The following is a 25,034-nucleotide window of genomic DNA, read 5'->3' on the forward strand; positions in this document are numbered from 1 at the left end:
TCAATGCTTCACGCATATCTGATATTCGTTCTGAATCTACTTTGGGGTTCTCCCTGCAGTAAACCCATTAGGTTCTACTGCACTGGGAGTATGAGCACGTTCCGCTAGAGTTTTCCAGATGTTTTATGACACTAGTACAAATAATTATGAGCAGGAAAGTTTTGAAGTCTTAAATACAATTTTCATGACATTACTTGTCAGATATTTTATTGCCTTTACTAAACGGAGTCTTTTATTATCAAACAAATATTTACAATGAATTTTTTTATAAATTGAATAATATGTACGTACTTATATGTATTAATACCCAAATGATACCATTATAATTTTTATAAATGATAATATAATAAATAGTTTTATCATCATTAAAAATATTCGTTTATATATTTTTTGGATGTGTACCACTATTTTTTGCGTTCATTCGATTTTTTTTTATCCTTAAGTGAAGTTGAAATGAGCGCGTAAACAACACCAATCATAATAAGTTAATAATATACAGAATCTAAATTCGAACTTTCATTCCTGATTCAGCGTTGACTCTTGAATTATAAAGCAATGTCAATTACAGTGTGTCTGTAGAACTATTGTAAGAAATAGAGAAAATTTGTATTATCTCTGTACTTACTTTAAGCAAACAATTATAATGTATGTTCTTGTAATTTATGTACATTTTATTTCGCAAACATTTAGTTTCATTGTATACGTATAAACTAAATCATTAGTTTAATAAGTATATTTTATTATTGCAATAGTATTGTTTATCCTTATTAAAAATTTCATTTAACAATAATGATCATATGCAATTATAAATAAATTTTTTTTATAAAATAAGTATGGTACAACTTTGAACATAAATAGAGTGAGTGTATTTTATTTCTGGCGGATTTATGCCTTACAATTTTGTAATTGAAGTAATCTTGCTATAAATTATTTTTATACAGACAGTAACAAACATTAAAAAATCATTATGATAATCATATTATAAATAGTGAATATTTTAAAAGAGATTGATAATAAATTTGTTTCATGTTTCGTACTTTTAATCACTCCATTTACTTCCTAAAATTTATTTATAAAAATATTTTTAATACCATATACAGAGCTATTACTATCAAACTTGATTAGTTTTATTTTATTTTATATAAACATTTATGGTAAATGTTAATGATTATAATAAATTATAACTATTAAAAGTTTCATGTATCTTGCTTATCATTTGAATATATTATTGCTATATAAAAGATTTTTTCTTAATTATGTAATGTATATTTAATGGTTTTAAATACAAATTGGCTTTACTAATAATATTATTAGATTAATTTTATATATCACAAAGAATATATTTTAACATAAATTGAATAGTTTAAAACTTAAAATATATTTTTACAATGAGAGTTATAATTACTTACTAAATTTGTTTTATTTATTGCAGGCGCAAGATTGTTTATTGTGATTTTTGTTAATCTACTCTCTAATTTTTTTACAAAATGTTCAAAATAATTTTAGTCTTGAGTTTTCTTCAAGGCTTTTTCTCAGTATATTGTAAGTGTCCATCTCAATGTTATTGTAGACATATTAAACCACAAGCAGAATGGCTGAAAGTAGTTTGTAAAGATAAAATAGAAGATATAAAAGAGATTGATTTTAATTTAATTAGTATTGAAATGATACATTTGTGAGTTCAAATTACCTATACTTTTTTATTTATAACTAATTAAAATCTATTACTATGATTTTTTTTAAGGGATTTAAGTAAAAATGATATATCAATTATTGAAGATTATACTTTTAAGAATTTATCAAATTTAAAACGATTGAATCTTTCTGTTAATAAAATAATATTACTTAATGAAGGGATTTTTGAAGGTTTAATATATTTAGAGCGATTGTAAGAATTTTTTAATTTTTATGAATTTTTATGTTATTTTATGAACATTTTAGTAAGTAAAAATTATTTCATTTAGTATTAACTTTTAATTAGGCTTTTAAAATATTTTTTTTTTGAGTGTAATAAAAATTTATTAGATTGTTCTCATGTATATATATATGTATCTATATTTTTTTCTAATTATATAATACTTAATATTTAGAGATTTAAGCAAGAACCTGATCTCATCTATTGATTCATATACTTTTAAAAGATTAATAAATCTTCGAAAATTGTAAGTATTTAACGGAATTTACTTTAAAAAATGAAATTTTTTACATTATTAATTGTCCCATTACAGTAATTTTTCAAGCAACATAATGAGTACTTTAAATTGCAATATTTTATAATTTATTTATTGTTCATGAGTGTCAATTAAGATTTTTGTTAATTAGTTCTTTATTATTGAATATTAATTATACTAATATTTAATATAATATTATTTCATCAATATCACAGTATTGATTAAATGTTTTGCTTTATTTATAGGAAATTAAACGGAAATAAAATAGAAATATTAAAAGAGGGTACTTTTCATGGTTTGTCGTTATTAAAAGAATTGTATGTTCACAAATAAAGCTACGTAATTAATAAAAATTACATTTGTTTTTATGTTTCATTTATTACTAAATATTGTTACATATTATTGTTACAGAGATGTTTCTGCAAATCCATGGAATTGTGATTGTAATCTATTTTGGTTTAGTTATTGGATACAAAATAATTCAATAAAATTAAGGTAAGTTTCAAAATATGTTACTTATCATGTAATCAAAAGAAATAAAAAAGTTTTTAATGTAACATAACAGTGAAAAATATTTTTTTTTAATTATAACCTTTAAATATTAATATAAAATCTAAAAAAATAATATAAAATAAAATTTAATATACTATAGTTTCAAATTATGAGTTCATATTAAGTTGTATTCAATTAATATACAAATAGGACTATTACAGAAAATTATGTTTTATATTTTTAAATGCATTAATAAAATATTTTAGTCCACCACCAGAGTGTTATTTTCCATTAAGTTTAAAAGGAAAATTAGTGAAGAAATTACAAGACATTAAAGCATCTGAATGTAAGTGGTCAACACCAACTATTGAAATTGTGCCTGAACAAAATCAAGTTGTTTTTGCTGGTGATACTATAACTTTAAAATGTCATGCACCTAGCATTACAAGTGATAGATTTGCTAGATTAAGCTGGTTATGGAATTCAAATATTACTTCTGACATTTTAGACCTTGATTTATATGATAATCCACAAAATATTTTCATTAATGTTGAGATTAAAAATAAATATATTGACAATAGTGGTATTATTTCAAGGTAATCATTTTATTGAATACAAATAATTATCCATTTAATTGAATTTTTAAATATCATAAAGATCATTGAAATCTATTGACATCTATTGAAATCTAAAGTGTAATATTTGAAAATATTTAAATATGTTTATCATATAACTATATTAGTATTTATCCACAGTTCACTCAGTATTAATCCAGTTACAGAAGAGCACAATGGACAGTGGAACTGCCTTTTAGTTTCAGCTTATGGAAACATATCACGAGTAATAAATGTCATTGTTATATCTAATCACACTCAGTATTGTCCTTTAACAGGTACTTTACCTTTATTGTGAATGAAAGTCAAATGAAGAAATTAAATGATTGAAATTATTGTTAAAGTATTAGATATAAAATGTAATACAAATTTTAGAATTATAGTTTTACAATTATAAGTATTATAAAATTTAATTTTGTTGCTATTATTAATAGTATGAAAGAATATATTTTATTTATACACAATTATTTATTTTTAAAAATAATTTTAATTTTTAGTGACAAGAAGTAATAAAGGAGTATATGCTTGGCCACGAACTATAGTCGGATGGACAGTAGAATTGCCTTGTGAGGGTAGTAGTTTACCTGTTAATTTCATTCAATTTCTGCCAAGAGCGTCTTATGAGTGCAATAGTACTGGATATTGGCAGAATTTAAATACTAAGTCCTGTCCATATGTGTCAGCCACAACAAAAATACTTGAGCAATTTTCTACGGTTAATATGTCTTTAACAAAGTTATCTCTTCCAAAAGGTTCTTTATTAGAAACAATAAAGAAATTGAAAAATATTACTGGTGAAGGAGTTTCTTTGACTGATCCCATAGAAATTAATTTTGTGACTAAAATTCTTGAAAATTATGTAAGTTATTTAGTCGAAGAGAAAGAATTAGGTACTATGTTAATTGATGTAGTGAATGTGCTCTTAAATTTGCCGAAATCAATGTTAAAAGCTGCAGAAATTAGCTATGAGGTCTGCACAAGAATAATTAAAACTGTTGAACTTATTGTGGAGACTACGCCATCTAGTCAACTCATACAATTACATAAGAAAAATATGGCTCTAGAAAAATATCGAGTGAAGGCTGATAATTTTGTGGGTCTGACTTGTACTTGGTATAGTAATTCCCAAAATATATATGTAAAGCTTTTGCATTGTTCTATGAGTAACAAAACTACAATAGTTAATACAAATGCTGGTGAAACAATGATAGAAGCTTCTGTACAACTTCCTGCTTCACTTTTTCAAAATATAAAAAGCAGCACATTATATCATCAACTTATGGTATCAATGTATACTAATAATAAATTATTCCCTAAACTAAATGATAAAGACAATATAGATGTGACTTCAAGCATTGTTGGTAGTAAAATAAGTGAGTTATTCATCACATTATTGTTACATAAAATCTAAGATGCATCTAATAAACTTTACATAAATTAAATTCATATATTTGATAGAAAATTTATAAGATATTTATAGATTTATTTTTATCTGATTAATTTAATTTAATAATATTATGTAAAATAAATTTTATTATGAGGCATTGTTAATAACTTAGAAAATTTATTCGTGTTTTAATAAATATAGGAAAATTTATGAAAATTATATTCGATTGAATTCAATAAAATCTTACAAATTTTTAATGTTTGTAGTTGGAACAGTTGTTCATAATCTTACAGAACCTGTATATATCATGTTGAAAGCACCTTTGATCCGCTATGCTAGTAGCAAACCAATACCAGTAGTATGGAATACATCCTTAAATAATAAAACTGGAGGTTGGACTAGTGATGGCTGCCACTTATCAAATTTTCTTAATAATTTAATTATCTTTCATTGTGATAGACTTGGTTATTATGGGTTATTACAAGATAAATCATTTGTTCATAAAAATGGTAGAAGGTAAAGTGATAATATATTAAAAAATGTTTAAAAATTAATATAATTAATAAATTGCTATTTGCTATATGAATTATTATTTTTTTATTAACAGTATTACAGGTGCCAAATTCAAGTACTCAAATCCTGCAATATATGCAGGAAGTTTTATATTGGTTGTATGTTTAATTTGCACTACAGTAACATATATCTGTTGCTATACATCAATAGCAATGCCAAAAAAAGCAAAACATTGTATTATTAATACATGGATTATTATGGCTCTTCTATGTTTTCTTTATAGTTCTGGTATACAACAGACTGATAATGTAGAAATTTGTCGAGTGGTTGGCATTGGTTTACATTATTTGTCATTATGTTGTTTATTTTGGATGACAGTTTCTGCAAGGTATTTACTTATATATAATTGAATTAAAGATATTAAATATATTTATAATTCCGTTTATAATAATTTAGGGTTATTTTCATTTTCATGTTTGAAATTTTAATATAATTTTCTGTATTGAATTATATTATATAATGGCTATTATACTATATAATTTGTATTACTATCTCAGATTTTCACAAAGCTTCATAATTTGGATCTCTGAAAAAATAACTCAATAGAAATTTGTTACATTTATACCTTATAAAAATATACTTGTTAGTTTTTGTAAATATTTTTGACTTTTAGCATAATCTTTACAAGTCCTAAACGAGACGATCAAATACTAGACTCATGAATTACAGATGTCTGACGTAATTTCAAAGTACGGCATATATTAATTTATACACATCCATGAATATATTATTTTTATCTTAAATATTTTTATTTAGAGAAATATTTCATGTCCAATTATTATTGTAAGAAATTATTTTTCACGATTCCATTTTTTCGCTTACAATTCAGTACAATTTTATTATCGTGCTAGGTTATATTTATTATTACATTTATAATTACGTATTTTCCTGCATGATTATAATTTTACATTAATGATATATATTATTTTATATTCTATTGAATTATATACTTAATCCTAATACTTAATTTTTCTTTAGTATATATAACATTTATTGATAACTAAGTAATGAAGTCAGTTTAGGTTGTAGTAGTAAGTCAATTTTTCATATTTTGTATCAACATAGATGTTAAATTAATTATTTAACATAAATTATAATAAATTATTAAATTTAAAAAAGTTAGATAAAATAATTATTTTTATATAGTATTATATTTATAATTATAGGTAAAACAATTTTAAATAATATATTGTTTTTAAATGATATTGAATTATTTAATTATTGTAATGAAATTAGATTTTAGATTAGATTATTATAATAGTCATCGTACCAATTTCATATTTATATAACAAAATATTTATTTAGAAAATTTTTTCTAAGACGCATAAAGTAGTATTAAATTTGAAATAATTTTCAAATTTCTTTTTCTAATGAAGCCATGTTCGCAGCAATATGTACAAACGCTTATCAAAATCAACAATGGATTCAATGACAGATGATGATGGGCTTCGTGAAAAACCAATACGAAAGCCACTTTTTGGACTTTATCTCGTCGGTTGGGGTATAGCTTTGATAATATGCGGCATTTCAGGAGCAATTAACTTACGTGAACATGGGAACTACTCATACTGTTTTTTTACTTCAACTCCATCTCTCGCTGCTCTTTTTGTTCCCGCCACTGTACTTCTTATATATTTGACAATTTTACACATGCTTATACGATGCTCGATTAGAAATGTTGATCTTAATGGACAACTGTCTGAAGGTACGCAAGCAACCGAGAATGTTGATCTTGAACTACTCGAGCCTAATCCAAATTTGGTCTGTGATAGGATCAGTTTACATAGCTCACAGGCTGTGTCATCCGAAGTCGAGGATCAGGAACATTCTCAGGTAATTGTCATATGATAAACAAGTAGCATCTAAAATTAATATTGTTTGAAATACGTAAAAAATTATAGTTTCTATTTCAATTTCTTAATTTATATAAAATATAAATTTATTTCCTTCTTTTTAAATGCAAATTTTTTTATATAAATTTTAAATATTTTTAAAATATAATTAATATTAGTTTTCTTAAAACAATATTTATTTACAACATCAGAACAGTAAATATTAATTATTTTTAATATTGCAAATTTTTTTTAGAATAAAATGCAATCATTTAGATAGTAAAACGTTTAGCGAGAAGTGTAAAACCATGTATTAAAAATAATCGATACTTTTATTAAGGAATTTAGACAATTAAAGAATTAATTCAGATTTTTTTGTTTTATTAATTTATGTAAAAAAATATAAAATTATTAGTTATTGCACTGTGAAAAACTTTATACTTTTTACAAATCCTTTTTATAATGCGCATTGCCTTTAAAATGGTTAAATTAAAAAAATCAACCTTTTAATTCTATTTATGAACTGGTTAATGTTATATACTTTTTAGTATTAATTAAAAAAAATATCTATGTTTTTGATATTTGTCTGTATGATAAATACAATCAGAAAATTTAAAGATAAATGTTTTAAACAAAATTAAAAATAGGAAATTATATATTTTTGGCGATAGTCACCGTCCCTGGAATTGCGTCTTCTACTTCCCTCAAAAGGATGTCAACAACATTACAAAGGAAGCAATAGCTTGTCATGCTCTCTTTTTTCTATCACGTACAAAAAGTAAGTCAACGAACTAGAAAAATTAATCAATTTCAAATAATCATGCCCGTTATGCAAAGTCATGCATTGGCCGTCTCCTAGATATAGATTTTACGTCCAGTTATTGGTATGGAGTCATACCTTGAGTTTACTATGATCGCAAAGTATAAATACAACTTTATTCATATATTCATAACAACCATTGAGTTTCTATACCAAAAATTTGCTTTGCTAATTCTCAATAATGTTAAATAATTACTGCATATTCAAACATTATGATTTGTATTAACTCTTAATATAATTTATAATTAATATAATAATCTTAACGTTGTCACGGGGTAAATGAAAATGTGCAAATCTCTTAATATTTAAAATGCGTTTTACACGCAAGTAGACCACTTGCGTGATTTATGACAATATAGAATAAATATATTCGATTAAATTATTACATTTTTGACAGTATAATACGAAAGTAACGCTAATAGAAATTGTAAATATCAGTTAAACGTCTTATGAATAGAGCAGATATCAAAATCTGAAGGATTACATCACGATTTGATATATGAAATCTAACAAGAACATCAAGATCACTGTAATACTCATAAGAAATAGCAATATTATTATGTACGTAGAAATTAATAATATACATTATTTGTTCAGGCAGTTAATTATTATATTTCATTTAAAGAAATTCACCGATATATTAAAGTAAAATTAAAGTTCTTGACAGGATTGGGTTCGATTGTATCATTACGTCATTCATAGTTATAAAATAACTCATGACGCATGGACCGTTACACTCTGTTTGGTCTTATGTATAGCATTTTTATAGTGATTCATAAATTGTTTTCAGTCAATCATCTTTGGTATAGCTTTTTTTTGTATATTTAGAATTCCTCAATCTAAAAAGTAACGAGCTTCTCAACCTTTTTACGTCATGTAACTCCATAGACAAAATACTATTAATTGATTATTATGACCATTTAAACTCAGTATACAAATACAACAATCAAATAAATATATGAGTTGATTGTTGAATACATCATAGTTCCTCGAAAAAGTTCAGCTTGAACGGATTCGTGACAATGGATAAACTATATATCCTTATTGCTTATTTAGTAATAAAAATTGCCCATAATCAAAGTGGCAATATTTAGCTGAAAAAAGTTATACCCAAAAGGGAAAAAATAATTGAAGTTTTTTTTATTCGACTATTCAAAGGAAGAAATAAGAAAAGACCATGTATACTAAAAAATATTTTACTAAATAATACATCTATTAATATATTAATGAAAGTGGTAAAAATATTGAATGAATCTAAGAACTAATTAATTCACCGTCTCATGCATTCTTTATATCTGACTTCTAATGATAATTGCTTATTTCCAACGGTAAATAGATAGCTTCAGAAAAAAGATTTGGATTAAATGAAAATGTATACAAAAGTGTCGTCAGTTGAATAAAGTTATCGCTCGTAAAAAGAAACTATTCGATTCTTTTCGTTGACAGTTTATATTTATTTTTATAATATATTTTAAATAAATAAGCCTTTCAATTAAGAAAAATATATAAATGTCCTTTAAAATAAAATATAAAAATTAAAATATTTTTAAGTTGAAAAATTATATTAAATTTCAGTTTAAGTAATATGAATAATTTAAGTTCTTATTAAATCATAGTAGAGTTATTAATGAAGGATAGTAAATAAAAAATTTAAACATAATATTTATTTTGATAGGAACATATTATTTTTAATATTATCTACAAATACGCAGGAAATTATAATTTTATTATTGTTATAATTATTATCATTTGTCATATTTTTTTATGTTATAGTTTTATTATTGTTATAAATTTGTTTCTTTTATTTAATTAAAAACTGCAGACATAATATGTTATAAAATTTACTATACATAAACTTTATATATTTTCAACAAAAATAGGTTTTTAATTTTTTTAAATTAATAAATAATTAAGGAAAATATTATAGTTAAAAAATGATTATTTTATATATTTTTATTTTTATTATTTTATATATTTATTATTTCAAATTAAAAATTAGTACAGAAGTTAACAATTCTTTTAAATAGTTCAAACTTATAAATTTTCATGTATAGTTTTGTAAATTATTTTATGTAATACATATTTCTATGTATTTATACAGATGACTCAATTGAAAGGACTCATCGTTGTTATGATACTTTACTTAATAGCTTGGCTATGCGCTGCTATGACCACAGGAAATATTTTATTCCTATACATGCCTTATAAAGAAACATTGTTTGCAATATTATATGCTATATCTGCAAGTTCATTAGGGATGTTCATATTATTATTTTATGGAATAGCACGAAGCGATGTTAGAGCTCAATGGTTGAACATGGGATGTTGGTTAAAACAGAAGAATAGATGTTGTAGAACAAGAAATATTTATGACACTAATCTCACTATTCCTATACAGCCACTAGTGTCATTAACAGGTAAACTATTTTATATATTAATAATGTATAGAAAATATAGATATAGATTTCAGTTATCCATATCTCCCGACTTTCTACTTTTTAGTCAATATTTATTTTGTAATTATAAAAATTATTTTTACATCCTGGTTATTAACCCTTGTATATTTTATGTACCCTCATATACCCTTTTTATTAAAAAAAATATCTATATTTATTAATTTTAAGAATAAATTGTTATGTAGATGTTAAATTAATAATTATTTAAAAACAATTTCAATCATAAATAATACGATATTTCAATAATATTTATGCGTATATTTATAAATCATTAATATCTCTATTAAGAATATAATTTTTTTTAATTATATTTAAAAATTGAAATATGCAATAAAATGGTTGTTAATTTTTCGTTTAAATGTTTAATTCCATCCTGATTACTTAAAAAACTTTTATAATATTTTAGCTGCACATCTTTCTAATTCACAAGCTATGCAAGTAATTTCTGACTCTATTTCTCTTGGGTCCTCACGAAATACACAAAAATCGCAAAGTAGCTGTAATACATTTAAACTAATTTCCAACGAATCAAACCATTGTCATGTTAGATCAAATTTCGTGGCCAACGCTGATCTCGTAATTCTACATCGACAACAGTATCGCTCTAATAATACTGCAACAACCTTCAACACAGAATCCGTACCAGCTTCTGTCGAAAGATTTTATAATCCGCATCAGAGTGGTGTAGCTCGAAAATTCTTTAAAAAACAGCGACGCGACATGATGAACAGTAATTTTGCTTCGAGGAAACAAAATGATGGTGGTACAATAAACGGTAACGAAAGATGTATTAGTATACGAAAACGTTCGATCAAGCTGGATGGCAATATTGAAAGTAGTATATTAGGAAGTAGTGCCAAAGTTAACAATACCAACATACATGTGGAAATAAATCCGGTGAACTATGCTAAAAATATTAATATTTTATCAGATATTGGTGAAAGTATATCTGAAGATAGAAATCTTTCCTTAAGATATGTTATTGGGCAAGAAAAGTTGGGAAAGAATATTGGAATCGTAAATACTGATGTTTCAATTGTCCAAAATGGTATTCATGTATATATAATTTTATTAAATTACAATTTTAAAATTTGAAATTTAATAATCAACAATATAAAGCTACCGAAACAGGATATGAGTATACAAATTATAATAAATTATTATTGAAATATAAATATTTAATTTAAGTAATGAAATCAGAATATAGTATATCAATAAGGTATATTTTAATTATGTATTTCTACTAAAGCATACTATTTTTTTAAACATTATTTAATCCTATCTAATAAAATTAATATTAGACTTGTTTATATAATAAACAAATTGTAATATTTATTTGATTTTTATGTTTTGTGTTTTATTTGTTACTTTATTTATAATAAATTAATTGTAGTTGTTAGATTTTATAAAGTAAATACATATTTATATATTTTTTAAATTTCTCTAAACTTAAACAGAAAACAAAATTAAGTGTAATATTCATTTTCTTTTTAGTTCCAAAGTAAGAAAAATATACCTGAATTGTATTGAAAATGGAGAAACTTATTCAAAATTTATTAAAAATAGTAATGAAATTAAAGTAATTACTTATTACTTATTACTTAAGTAAATAAAAAAATTATAATAAATAAATAAGGAATAAACTGAAGGATTATAGCTTTTAAAAGTAGGATGATAGCTTTTAAAATATATATTTACTTTTTTTATGTTAAAAATATATAGTAAATTTCATTCTATATATTTATAATTTGTGCATATGTATATATATTTCATATTTACTTTTCTGAACAAAAAAATAGTTTAGGAGAAAAGGTATAAGAGCAGAAATTAGAATTTTATTTAATTTTATTTAAATATAATGGTTTAATTTCATAATTATAGTTACAGTTATAGTTTTTTATTTAATTTTTAGAGTTGATGGTTATTTAAATTTATATAAAAATTATTATCTTTAAAATAATTATGAAATTTTTCATAGTATAAAATTCGATGATCATTATGGTAGGTGCCTGTCGACCGAAATATCAGTTGATGACGAACTATGCAACATGTATAAGTCCCTATAAATCTGTTAAAGCCGAAATGACAATAGGAATGGCAAAGAAGATACGCAATGCTTCACAGCGATTCAATTTGGAGTGCAATTCTGAAATCGAATCGACATCACAGTTAGTACGAAAACGTAGTGAACACAGTATTTCACAGTTAATATTGTCAAAATCCATTAATATTTCTTGTACGAAATTGAATATCGATGAAACAATATCTAAGGAAAAAGATCAGAAAAATATGAGGTATATGTGGGTTATAATAAAGAAAATAATAGAATCTATTTATTTTAATACAAGTAAAAGCAGAATTTAATTATTTAATTTTTAAAGATATTTATGTAATAACTACCATCGCTGTGCAACTACATATAAAAATCTAAAACGTAGTTATCAAATTTTAAATTGAACTGTGTAAATAACTATAAATCTTTGCAAACGTTAAATTTTTTTAGTAATGATATTTACGAAATATACTATGTGAAATATATGTATAGTGTAGTATATAATATTTGAATAAAATTTGTAAATATAAATAGTTTTAGTGTAAATTTTAAATATCTTATGTCTTCGTGTCATTGTCTTGGCATTTTTTGAAACTTAACTTTTTCAAATCTTCATTTCCTTGAAATAATTGATTAATAATTAATTTTATTTTATACATATGAATACTTATTTACAGATTCGATAATTTATGTAATCGTTGCTCGGGAAGCTTGAGTTCACTTCCTTTAAATCAGCGTTCAATTATTACCTTACGGAATCGTTATCGAAGTTCTTTTAATGATTTAACGTGTTTGGAAAACTTGCCAATTACATGTGATCGATTACATCTCGAAAGGATTCTTTTTGAGCCTAACTGCATCAATAGTTTGGAAAAGCAGAATCCTAAAATTCGACCCTTCTCTGTGACAACTTTAACAGCACCAACATCGGATAACATAATCAATTTGGAAAATAAAGTATCCGGTAACGTGACAAAAGTTATGATAGCAGTCGTTAAAGATGATGAACCTATGTTAGGTAACATTGTAGAGCTCTACGATTTAGATCAGAGGAATGATGAGAATAGTCTTCGCGAATTTCATAAGAAATTACATCATACTAAAAGTAAGGAACACAGCCGAGAGATGCCTGATAACAACCACGAGCATGATAAGTTAACACAAACTAAGATAAATATTAAGAAGGAAACGAGCGTATAAAGGAAACGCATATTTCTGTAGTTGTTACAATACTCATGTAATTTACTCTTTATTATTATATTTTTCATTGAAAGTTACTCAGAGTTTTTTTTCTGTTCAATATACAAAGAGAATGGTCAGAAATATGTTTAATATTAAAATATATTTCTGAAATTTTTATTTATAATTAAGTAGTTATTAACAATAATTTTAGTTCAGAATTTTGTCCACATATTCATTATTTTTATTAATTATAACTTTTAAAAACATTTAAGATATTTATTAGAATAAAAAAAGTAACAAATGATTTTCATTAGTCAATATTTTCAAAATTTTTATTTTATATATTTATAACTATCAAATATTTTGATCATTTCATAATTCTTATAATATATCTTATATAAATGTGAAATTGGATATGCAAATATCATTTGATATATCATACATACATATATCTATCCATATATATTTTAATAATGTGTATTGTATTCCTTGAATCACTAAAATTGTAACAAAAATTGATTATTTCTATTTTTACTCTTTATAAACATATCAAGGGGAAAATTATTTTAAATGCTAGAGTATAATGTAATTTTTTAATAAGAAAATTAATTTAATTTGTAATTAAAATGTAATTAAATTTGTATTTAATAGTTTACCAAAATTTTAATTTTAATAGTTGATCTTCTTGAACTTAGGCAAATTTTGGTTAGATGTGTTTAGAATAAGCAGTTGTATTAAGTATACAATACTAAGTATACAAAAGATTCATTTATAATAAATGACGATTATTTAAACAGATTAGTTTTTTAACTGTATGTACCAAATCCCTAATAATTAAAAATTATATATTACAAAATGAATGCGATATTTTTTTGTAATTTTAGTATTAATGATACTTCTGGTTCTGTAATATAACATATTTTTACGTAAAATGAAAGTTACAATAAATTAAAATAAATATGATTATGAATTTTTTATTTACTAGAATTTAAACCTTTGTAATTCGTAATGAATTTTTCCTTTATAATACTAGTGGTTCTATAATTATTAAATATAAAAAATTTATGTATTAACTAAAATTTTAATCAAAGTTAATTTAACTAATTCTAGTTGAAAGTATTTTGAAAGCAACAAAATAATTTGTATATAATTTATAAAAAAATATTTTTTTTATATATATTGCATTTGAAAATTGAAATCTAAATTTAATACAATTTTATAGGAAAAATGAAGCTATACAAAATATGGAACAAATTAATTGAAATACATAACTGTTAAAGTAAATGTATATATCTATGAACTTTAAAACTCAATAATAAATCAAATTAATGCTCAATCATTAAGATATTACTTTATTTTTATTTTTATCTTATTTTTTTATTTAGGTTTTGAATAAACACTAAAGTTATTACAATTCACAATTATTTCTTTCGTAAACTATAATTATAATTTTATTTATTCCAACATTAAAAAATTTATTTTATTAATTATATTCATATCAATATTAATTATTTTATTAAAATATATTAATATTTAATATTTTAACTATGTAAAATGAATGTTTAATCAAATTGATATTATTATTAAATATATGTTAATAAAATGAGAATAGTTAAAATAATTAAGGTAAAGGATTAATTAGTAAATAATATAAAAATAAGTATTAGACTTTTACGAATAACATTTTTTTTATAATTTTTAAAATATTTATAACATGGGCTTTTTCAATTAATTATTTCTTTGAAATGAACTTGTATGAATAAATTGTATATGCATGTATAAAAAATAATATTGTGATAACTATTAAATATTATAGATCCAAACAATTTTTAATTGCTTTCTAATTTCACAACTCATAAATAAATAAAATGTAGATTGAAGATCCTATCAATGAATTAAGAACATTCAATCAAATATATATATTCTATAAATTTGTCTAAAACAAAAAATATTAAATTTTTTAAACTAAATTATAACAAACTAATTTTTATAAGTTCTAGAATTAGATAAATTATATAAATTAGATAATAATCAAAAGAATTACATAAATCTACTATAAAATGTTTTACAAATGTATAGTTTATAAGATTTTAGTAAAAGTAAATTCATATAATAATATTATAGAATAAAATAATGATATTAATATTGCCATATATTTGTACAATAGCTAATTAATGTATAAACCATTGAAAATTTTTATTTGTATAATTATATAGTTACATTAAGTTCATGTTTTAGTAATATACAAATTGATGCAGGTATAAATATTTCTAAAAAAACTATGATAAAAATTTTTTTATTTAAAAAATTCTTAATAGCATTTACGAATAATAAAATATGTTTTAATTATTATTGTGTAATATAACTTAAAAAAGTTTGAGCTTGCTTTATACCACTATCATAAGCTCCATGAGTGGTAGAGTAAAAATTGTCATGAGTAGCTTCTCCTGCTAGCATCAAAATTGGAAGGCACTACAATAAATATAAATTTATTGTAATAAAAATAAATTTTAATTACAAGTTTTTAAATATTAATTTATTAACTTTAATACTTTTGATTTCAAAATTTTTATAAAAAATTCTATAATACTTTTTATTAGATTAAAAATGTAAAATTAGGTATTTTATTTTGTAATATATTATTTTGTATATATTATTGTAATAATTTCATTAATATAACATTGATAAGTGATTAATGCATTTAAATTTATGTTAATAAGTTTTTATGACATCAAAATTGTGTATTTGATTAGTAACAAATAATATATTAAAGAACTCTAGTACAGTTTGTCTGAAAGCTTGAAAAAGATATTTAATATTTGTAATGCAAATTATTCAATTATTAAATTTTATGAAGCATTACGTAGTATGTTATATTTTATATTTATTCTTAGTTTAACTTAAAACAATATATTATACAGAAAAATTCAAGAGTTTATCAATTGAAGAATTTACTATGTCAATAATCCCAAACTTGAATTAAACAATTAAAATTGAAATTCAGAGGAAACTTGATTTTTTTATTTTTAATACTAAAATTTTTATTAAAATATGGAGATAATATTATTGTATTTAAAACAAATTTATTTAAAATCATTTAAAAAGTATAATTGATTACCTTTTGTTTTTCATTATATTGAACTTTTCTCCAAATTGGTTCTGCTAAAGTAGCTGGTGAAACACCAGTAATATCACATTTTTTTGTTATATGACTATAGCTACCTCTTATAAATTGATTACTGGCCCAACAACTCCATAAACATTTATTAGCTTTAGGTACATTATTATTTTTTAAAAAAAACCTAAACAGTTCAGCACAATCTTGAATAATCTGTTGTTGACTCAATGTTTCTATAATACAAGCACCTTTACCTCCTACCCAACCTAATAGTACAGTTTGATGATCTTTCAAAACATCAAAGCCTGTTATATCTCTAGTCCATGAACTGAGTTTATTTTTTATTAATTCATCATTACTTGATTTTTTTGTTACTTTCCATAAGAATTGAAATCCTTTAATATTTGGATCCCACCAGGTTTCACTGAATTCAAGAAAGATTTTATTAATTACCCCAAAGCCCAAACTTTCGATAGCTTTAGTCAATCGAGTTGGTAATATAGGTGTAAATAATTTATCATGATTTTCTTTTAAGAAACCTAATGAACAAGTAACTATTATAGAATTTGCTAAAATCTTTTTATTATTTTGTAATGTAACAAGAACTGATTTTGAATTAATTAAATTTAGTTTTTTGCTCCATTCAATTTTTTTAACTGGACTATCTAATCTAAGATTGCCTTTTGTTAATTGTTTAGCTATTGATTCCACAATAGAACCATAGTATGATTTAAAAACATTAACTTTTGGACCAATAAGACACTGTAAGAATAATTTGTAATAAAAAATGACTTAAAAATTGTAAATAAAAATTATACCATTGAAAATTTGATTATATATTTAAATTTATTAATAAATATTTGAAAAATATACTATAAAATAATTATGATTTTCACCTTGTACTTTCCCCAACTTTTTAATGAAAGTTCATCCAATAATATGCATGCATTATCAATAGCAAGAAATCTAACATTCCAATCAAAAAGTTCTTCTTTGGCATTTTTTATGTCTAATGGATCATCTGTTAATTTTATATGCTTATAAAATTTAGTTCTTAAAACTTTACCTATATTTTCTTTTACATCCATAAAATCAATATCATTATTTATTGAATATTTTTCACAATCTATTAAAATCTTACTAACAATTTCATCTACTTCTGCTATTAATTTTTTATCTATTTCACTACCATCCTCTCTTAAATAAAGTCCATCTCCTTCTACAGCTTCAATATCTGAAAGAAATCCTCTTTCTTCAATAAGTTGGGCTAACTTACTTCCTTTGCCATGCAAAAATTGTGCACCTTTCTCTAACCAACTATTATTCCAAGGTATTGAACAAATTCTTCCTCCAATTTGTGATTGAGCTAATTAAAATTGATCACTTTAAATTCACACGTTAAATTTTATAACATAGAAAACTAAAAATTTTGTACAAAGAAATTACTTAATTTAAATTAGAATAATCTGACAAAAATAATTCATATTTAGATATAATAATAAGTTATTAATAAATAGTTTTTATAAAATATATATCTATCACCTTCTAATAATATGTAATTCTTAAAATTTGATTGTTCTAAAGTTATAGCAGCTCCTAATCCAGCAATACCAGCACCTACAATTATTATTTCTGTATTTTCTATACCAACAACAGAGTTGGAACTACTTGTATCCATATTTGTTACATAATAGAAATACTTTTCTATAATACTTTAAAGTCTTCAATTTAAAATATTTTCATTTTTATAAATTTTATTATAATATTTTAATTTACATCTATAAATTAAACACAAATACTTTCAAAAATCTTAAAAATAAAATTGATTATAGATAGTTTAGAGGTACCACTTTTCAAAGGCACGCGCAATGGAGATTTAAACTTATTGTTTTTAAAATGCGCACAATTTATTCACATAGATATTTTGAAATTAAATTAAAACTATATTTAAACATTTATTAGTATCATTTATTCATTTATAATTATTACTATATATGTTTGTAATTAAACAAATTTTATTTATGATTTTATAAATTGCAATTAGTTCATCAAAACAATTTATACAGAAATAATGGGAAGCAGTTACATTTAGTTTTTTAAAATGTTAACTAAATTATATTTAACATGTTTATATTTTGATTTGATTTTCAGTATATCATTAATTAGATCTCAATGGCACTATCTCAAAATGTGTATTATTTATTATTGTTAATTGATTATGAAACTAACGAATTTTTTACGAAAATAATATCATCGATATTACGAAAGTGATTTATCAATTGTTAGTAAAATAATGAAATTCTCATGTAGCAAATTTACTATCATATTTTTTCTCAACAACAGAATGAAACAGAAAAGAAATATTGATAGAAAAACAACATAGTTCATAATGAATTTGACGAATTAATTAACTGATAGTTCCACAATCTATCGCTGTCGTATTATACTGTATTAATAATTTATGAAATTTAATAATTAATTTTATTATATCGAAATAATAAATAAAATAAAAAAAGGAATAAAAAAAGGTTGTATGAAATAAAATTAAAATTACATGTCAATAAATAAATTTTAGTGTTATTTTTTTATTAATCTATATATGATGTAGATTCTTGTTATAATGTATTTACAACGAATGATAATTATTGCAATTTTTATGGTTTCAATGCTAATTTTGTTAAAATAGTATATTTTATCTTCGAATTGCTGTACAATTTTAAAATTTATAGTAAAATTTTGATTTTTTTTACGTAGTTTCATAGATCTAAATATGCATACTATATTTCTGGAATTAATTATGTTTTTATTTAATATACCCGTTAGATATTTCTTTATAAAATAAAATTTTCTTTGTAAAAATACGTTAATAAATGAATATTTTATATAGAAATTTTAAAAAACTTCATTTATGCACTTTATATCCAAACGTATACATTTTATGAATAATAGTAAATTGTATCATGTGTAAAATTAAAACTATATAAAATTATATATAAAAATAAATAGTTTTTGAGCTTTCATCAAGTGCACATAGACTTCTTTTAAATTTTAAATAGCCTTTAAAAATCTTGAAAAACTATTTTCAACTGATAGTTATTTGATAATTATCTAATCAAATTGTGTTATTTCAATTAATTTTATGATAATATAAAATGTAACAATTAATTCGTAATTTATATATTATATTATTATTTTAATTTATACATAAATATTAAAATAAAAAGCATACAAATAAACAACTAAACTGGTAAAAAACTGGCTAAATATATATGCTCGGATGGCATTAATATAAAAATGATATATTTAAAATACAAATTCAAATGTAAATTTTAAAACAAAAATTAATTATTGAAATTTCAGGATTGTTAAATGAATGATATTTCATAACTTTGTTTGTAACTTATGTATCACTTTGTTACCTCTATTTATTTGAGCAGTTTATAGAAAATCTCATTGCATTTGGGTACATTCAAAATATAAGCCAATAAACTTGAAATTTCTTGCTCATGTTTGAAAAGGATTTATCTACGCGCTGTGCAACAGATTAGTTACGCCTTTAGACTATATAGTTATTTATTGATTCAATTATAGTGCATTATTTAAATTTAATAATGATATATTTGAACAAAAAATTGTATTTGACTAATTATACAATGATCTTACCATCTGTGGCCGTTGGCAATGTTGCTCAATTAAGTATAGATTTACTTATTTCGACTTTAAGCTTACGAAAAATCGGTTGCATTTTTGATACCTGTTTTATACCACTTGTTGGTGCTGATCCTTATAATAAAACTAACCAAGAAATTTGTACATCCGTCGATTTGTACTTATCTGATGAAAAGAAACTTGTAGTTTTACAAATAAGAACACCTCTTGTTAAAAAGGCTAAAAAGTTCTTTTATGAAATATTAAATTTTGTAAAAGATTATAAAATATTAAAGGTAAGCCATATTAAAAATTGTTTATATGTGTTGGTTTTATATTTTTAATATATAAATTGATCTATGAATTGGTTATATTACATATTATTAATATTTATTTTGTATAAGCAATTTGAATAGGTGCAGTTTTTAATTCCCATAACTATTTGAAGTTAAGTGTAAAATATTTTATTGTAAATTATAATTTATTTATGATTTATAAAATTAATACATATAATTTTGTAATTTAGATGGTTAATTTTATAAAAATTAATGGTTTAATAAATAGAAATAAATGTAGTTGAATATAAAATTAATAAGATTAGTTTTGTGACAATTATAAATATGATTTTCTATAAATTACTATTTTTATAAATTTTTTATAATGATTCATTCTTAAATATTTGTACATGTTTAACAAATAGTTGATTTTCATTTTTAGATTTTTTTAAAAATTAAATGGAAAATAAAATAATTTTTTCATTAAAATAATCTTAAAATAAAATGATTTTAGGTGATCATATTAACAAGTTGTTTTGGACATGATAAACGAGATGAACAAATAAGAACAGTTCCATTTTGTTATTTGACTACTAAAAATATAAGTAAAGAATTTAAACAACAATTTGAAGAATTATCTTGGAAAGGTTTAGAATCATCATTTTTGGAAGACAGTAATAAAACTATATGGCAAATACACGGAGGAGGATTTGCACAGATGATATTTGAATTATTGCAGGAAAATAATATTATTTCTGTCGTTTTATTTAAATTTTGTTCTGAAGGAAATAATATTCCTGATGCTGTTGAATTAATAAATTGTCTTAATTGTTGGCTTCAATTATTTAAAATAGATTCTAAATTTAAGTTTCCACCATCATGGAATTTTGTGTTTGGAAAATCGACTCCAAAAGAAATATATTAATTTATTAACAAGAAAAAAGCTTTTGCAATATATCTTTATAATATTGGTTGAATATTTTTTATTTTCATGAACTTATAATATTTATAATAAATACTTATAAATTCTATAAAAATGTATTTATGCTAATAGTTTAGATTTAGCTGAAAAAGCTGCATAAGATACAAATATTGCTAGCAAAGCAGCCAAAAATTCAGAATTTATCCATGGTCCCATATAAATTCCTGGATTATTCAGTACTATAACAGCTAATGGTTTAATACTGCTCGGATCTTCACTATTTCTAATAGCTTTTCGAATAGCAGAATAGCTTTCTTCATCATAAAGTTTGATACTATAGTCACCTGAAAAAGTTGTTTTAATATCATCTGTCCATGAAACCTATAAAAATAAAGAATTTTTCGTATATAATTTCAATTATTTATATTTGTAAATATTCATGTTTTAAAATTTATCAATTTAAAAAATATTTTATTATAATAATTTAATAAATTATTTCAAAATTAATATACTTTTAATTTTAGTCTTATAATTGGTGTTTTGTAATAAAAGAATTAAGAGTACCTGATATTTATTCTCGGCACTTAGTCGTACAGCTGGCAATGCTTTTCCATTAACTTCAGCATATAACGAAATTCCTTTAATTCCATTTATACATTTTAAGGAAAATTGAGTAGTGAATGCTATTTGCGTAAGAATGGTAGCATCTCCAGTTATATATGCTAATGCCGTAACTTCTGGTTTTTGACAATTTTCAGTAAATACTGACGTAATTATTTGTATGATAGTAAAAAATGTAAGATATTTCATTTTTATATAAGTTAATTTTTCGTAAATAAAATTATAATTAATTTCGTAATTAGTATTTGGTACTTGCCGTTAATTTTCATTTAAACTTCAATAAAATATATATAGCCACGTCCTGATCTAGTATAAAAAACGCTTTAGTCTTACAATGTTCACATAGCATATATAAGAAAATGTAGCGTGTCTTTTTGAAGCACGCGCAGTTGAGGTTTAAGCTTATTGGCTTCCTAAAGAATATTTTCCTAAAAGTTTTTTTATTTTTATAAAATTTATTACAATATAAAGACTGTGATTAAATTAATAATACATAATAATAAATAAAAAGATTATCTGACATCATTTTTCAATTTAAATTTAGAATGGAAAATAAATTATTTAAAATGAACTATTACCTGTGAATAAAATATGTTTTATGCTTTTTTAAAAATCATGTACCAATTATTGATACTTTAAAATACAGTATTTATAATAAAATTAGAAACTTTAAAAAAATCAATTAATTAATCCATCATTGAACATGCTTTTGAAACCCTACATTCATTAGTAAATTAAAAAACAAAAATACATAAAAGTTACAATTTATTGATACCAGTTACTCACACAAATTGAAAATAATTATTTTTTAGATAATTTACTAAAATATAAAACCTTTACGTTGATTGCGATAACGATATAACGATATTTTTGTAATCATTTAATTAATGAATGTTTAATATTATAAATTTCACTTTTAAAGTAGTATTTTAAAAAATATTGTTTTTATGTATTTCTTAATTAATATTAAATTGACAATATTCTTTAAATGCATGTAGTACATTTATTTGTTTGTAAAATTTTGTATTAAGCTCGTCAATGTAAAACATTAGTCTATTCCTTCAATTGCGCATGTCTAATATTTTCTTTAGGTATTAAATTGTACATTCTTCTTTATCACATGTTTTTGGTATAATGTATATTCGATATAAATTTCTAATGCTTCTACAATTGTTGGTAAGCTTTATACTCTTTATATAATTGTTTGGTCTGTTTAATTATTTGATAAAAATAATTAGTTTAATCGATGACATCTCTAAAAGAATTAAACGTTGCACGAAAAACACTTGTTACTTCATTAGGAGAAAATGCTAGGATTTATTTTGAAAAGATGAAGTTATGGTTTCAAATGAAAATAACAAAAGAAGAATTTGATAATGATGCTAGAAACATAATGAAGGACGATCAAGTACATTTGCATAACGAATTCCTGCTTTGTTTATTTAACAAAGTTAGAGGTCTTGTTTTAACAACTCCAACAAGAATCAGTAGAGTGAATAATAGTATTCATAATAATTCATTAACTATGAAAGAAAAAAGATTACGTTTAAAAAGAAAGTATAGAACAGATAAGTCTAATTTTGAACCAGCCGATGTATATGCAGAAGTCTTAACTGAAGTATCTGCACCAGCAGGCGATGAACCTATAGGTGCTAATAGGTCAAGTGCACAAGAATTAGTTTTACCAGATCGTACTTTTGTATTAGCCAGACTTATGTTAGCTGCTTGGGAAAATAATATGGATGGGGCTGAAGATAATACTGCACACTTGATAATAGCTGCTACTCATATTTTTTTGAAAAATATTGTAACAGCTATGCTTACAAAGCGTAAGGGATTTTGTGTTCGTGATGAATCTTTTATTTATAATATTGGTGAAACAGTACCAAGTTCATGGAAGAAAAATACATCATCCATTATACAAGAAACTAGATTTATAAATCCAACAGTTATAGATCCTGCTGGACAGATGCCAAGTCAAAAATTATGTATAGAAGATGCTGAACAAGCTAAAGCATTTGCTTTAGCATGTTCTACACAAACATTAATACCAATTACACCTTTTATTAATATTATTGATTTACAAAATACTTTAAAAGTACATAAAAATCTTGTAAATAATCACACTGTGTATGCAACTAATAAAGAACGACTTTTTATTTTTAATACACATTCAACAAGAGAAGATTTAGAAGCACAAAAACTTTTATTGCAATTTTAAAACATGTTTGTAAGTAAATATATTAAAATTAGGTGTAGATATTAACTTTATATTTTCAATACAAGATAAAATTAATTTTCTTACAGTTATACGCATATATTTTTAATTATTAAAGAAATATAAATATCAATAAAATTCATTATATTTTATTTATGGGCACTGTTGACATGAATATTTTATAATTATAAAAATTATAAGGATTTGTCTAAACATAAACTAATTTTTTTTATTACTTTAATAAATAAAGAACAGAATAGTAAATACTGAAAACATTTTATATAAATTATATTTTTTGAGAAATAAAATTTTAAAAAGTTATTGAACATATATTAATTTCTGTTTATTTGAAAAAAATATTGCATAAGATCAAATATTTACAGTTGTTTTCAGTAATATTTACGTTCTTTTATTCAATTTATTTGCATAAATTTTACAAATACAAATTTACAATGCTTTAATACAGTTTAAATTATATAAAAATTCATATTTTAAAATTTATTTAAAAAATTATTTTAAAATTTATATGTACGTTATAAATAATTTTTATTTTATAAAATATATATGCAACTATCAAATGAAACAAAATACATTTAAATTCTAAATTATATTACACCAGAGTACAAAATATATAATTTATTTTATACGCATT

The 25,034-nt window shown here is 22.5% G+C and overlaps 5 protein-coding genes across 5 annotated transcripts; 3 read left to right on the forward strand and 2 right to left on the reverse strand.

Moving 5' to 3' along the window:
* The first annotated feature begins 1,449 nt into the window (after nt 1–1,449).
* Remo (Remoulade) lies at nt 1,450–13,598 on the forward strand. The gene is made up of 14 exons (XM_011498960.1): nt 1,450–1,675; nt 1,867–1,888; nt 2,424–2,488; nt 2,583–2,666; nt 2,930–3,259; nt 3,419–3,555; nt 3,775–4,650; nt 4,931–5,180; nt 5,272–5,565; nt 6,626–7,070; nt 9,991–10,306; nt 10,752–11,393; nt 12,351–12,639; nt 13,076–13,598. The coding sequence occupies exons 1-14, from the start codon at nt 1,488–1,490 to the stop codon at nt 13,596–13,598; spliced, it is 4,461 nt and encodes a 1,486-aa protein (XP_011497262.1). The 5' UTR covers nt 1,450–1,487.
* A 2,300-nt stretch (nt 13,599–15,898) lies between these two features.
* Nucleotides 15,899–18,425, reverse strand: LOC105361548 (spermine oxidase-like). The gene is made up of 4 exons (XM_011498769.1): nt 18,241–18,425; nt 17,595–18,064; nt 16,699–17,460; nt 15,899–16,052 (listed from the first exon to the last, which is right to left on the reverse strand). The coding sequence occupies exons 1-4, from the start codon at nt 18,374–18,376 to the stop codon at nt 15,930–15,932; spliced, it is 1,491 nt and encodes a 496-aa protein (XP_011497071.1). The 5' UTR covers nt 18,377–18,425; the 3' UTR covers nt 15,899–15,929.
* A 1,867-nt stretch (nt 18,426–20,292) lies between these two features.
* LOC105361547 (proteasome assembly chaperone 2) lies at nt 20,293–21,586 on the forward strand. Its single transcript, XM_011498768.1, has 2 exons — nt 20,293–20,642; nt 21,136–21,586. Exons 1-2 carry the CDS (start codon nt 20,310–20,312, stop codon nt 21,544–21,546), a joined length of 744 nt encoding a protein of 247 aa, XP_011497070.1. The 5' UTR covers nt 20,293–20,309; the 3' UTR covers nt 21,547–21,586.
* Nucleotides 21,587–21,601: 15 nt separating this feature from the next.
* On the reverse strand, nt 21,602–22,374 carry Tapdelta (Translocon-associated protein delta). Its single transcript, XM_011498770.1, has 2 exons — nt 22,108–22,374; nt 21,602–21,924 (listed from the first exon to the last, which is right to left on the reverse strand). The coding sequence occupies exons 1-2, from the start codon at nt 22,351–22,353 to the stop codon at nt 21,664–21,666; spliced, it is 507 nt and encodes a 168-aa protein (XP_011497072.1). The 5' UTR covers nt 22,354–22,374; the 3' UTR covers nt 21,602–21,663.
* A 927-nt stretch (nt 22,375–23,301) lies between these two features.
* Nucleotides 23,302–24,411, forward strand: LOC105361550 (transcriptional adapter 1). Its single transcript, XM_011498772.1, has one exon. The coding sequence runs from the start codon at nt 23,411–23,413 to the stop codon at nt 24,383–24,385; it is 975 nt and encodes a 324-aa protein (XP_011497074.1). The 5' UTR covers nt 23,302–23,410; the 3' UTR covers nt 24,386–24,411.
* Nucleotides 24,412–25,034: the final 623 nt, after the last annotated feature.

The sequence above is a fragment of the Ceratosolen solmsi genome, unplaced genomic scaffold (assembly GCF_000503995.2).
Source record: "Ceratosolen solmsi marchali unplaced genomic scaffold, CerSol_1.0 scaffold30, whole genome shotgun sequence".
NCBI lineage: Eukaryota > Metazoa > Arthropoda > Insecta > Hymenoptera > Agaonidae > Ceratosolen > Ceratosolen solmsi.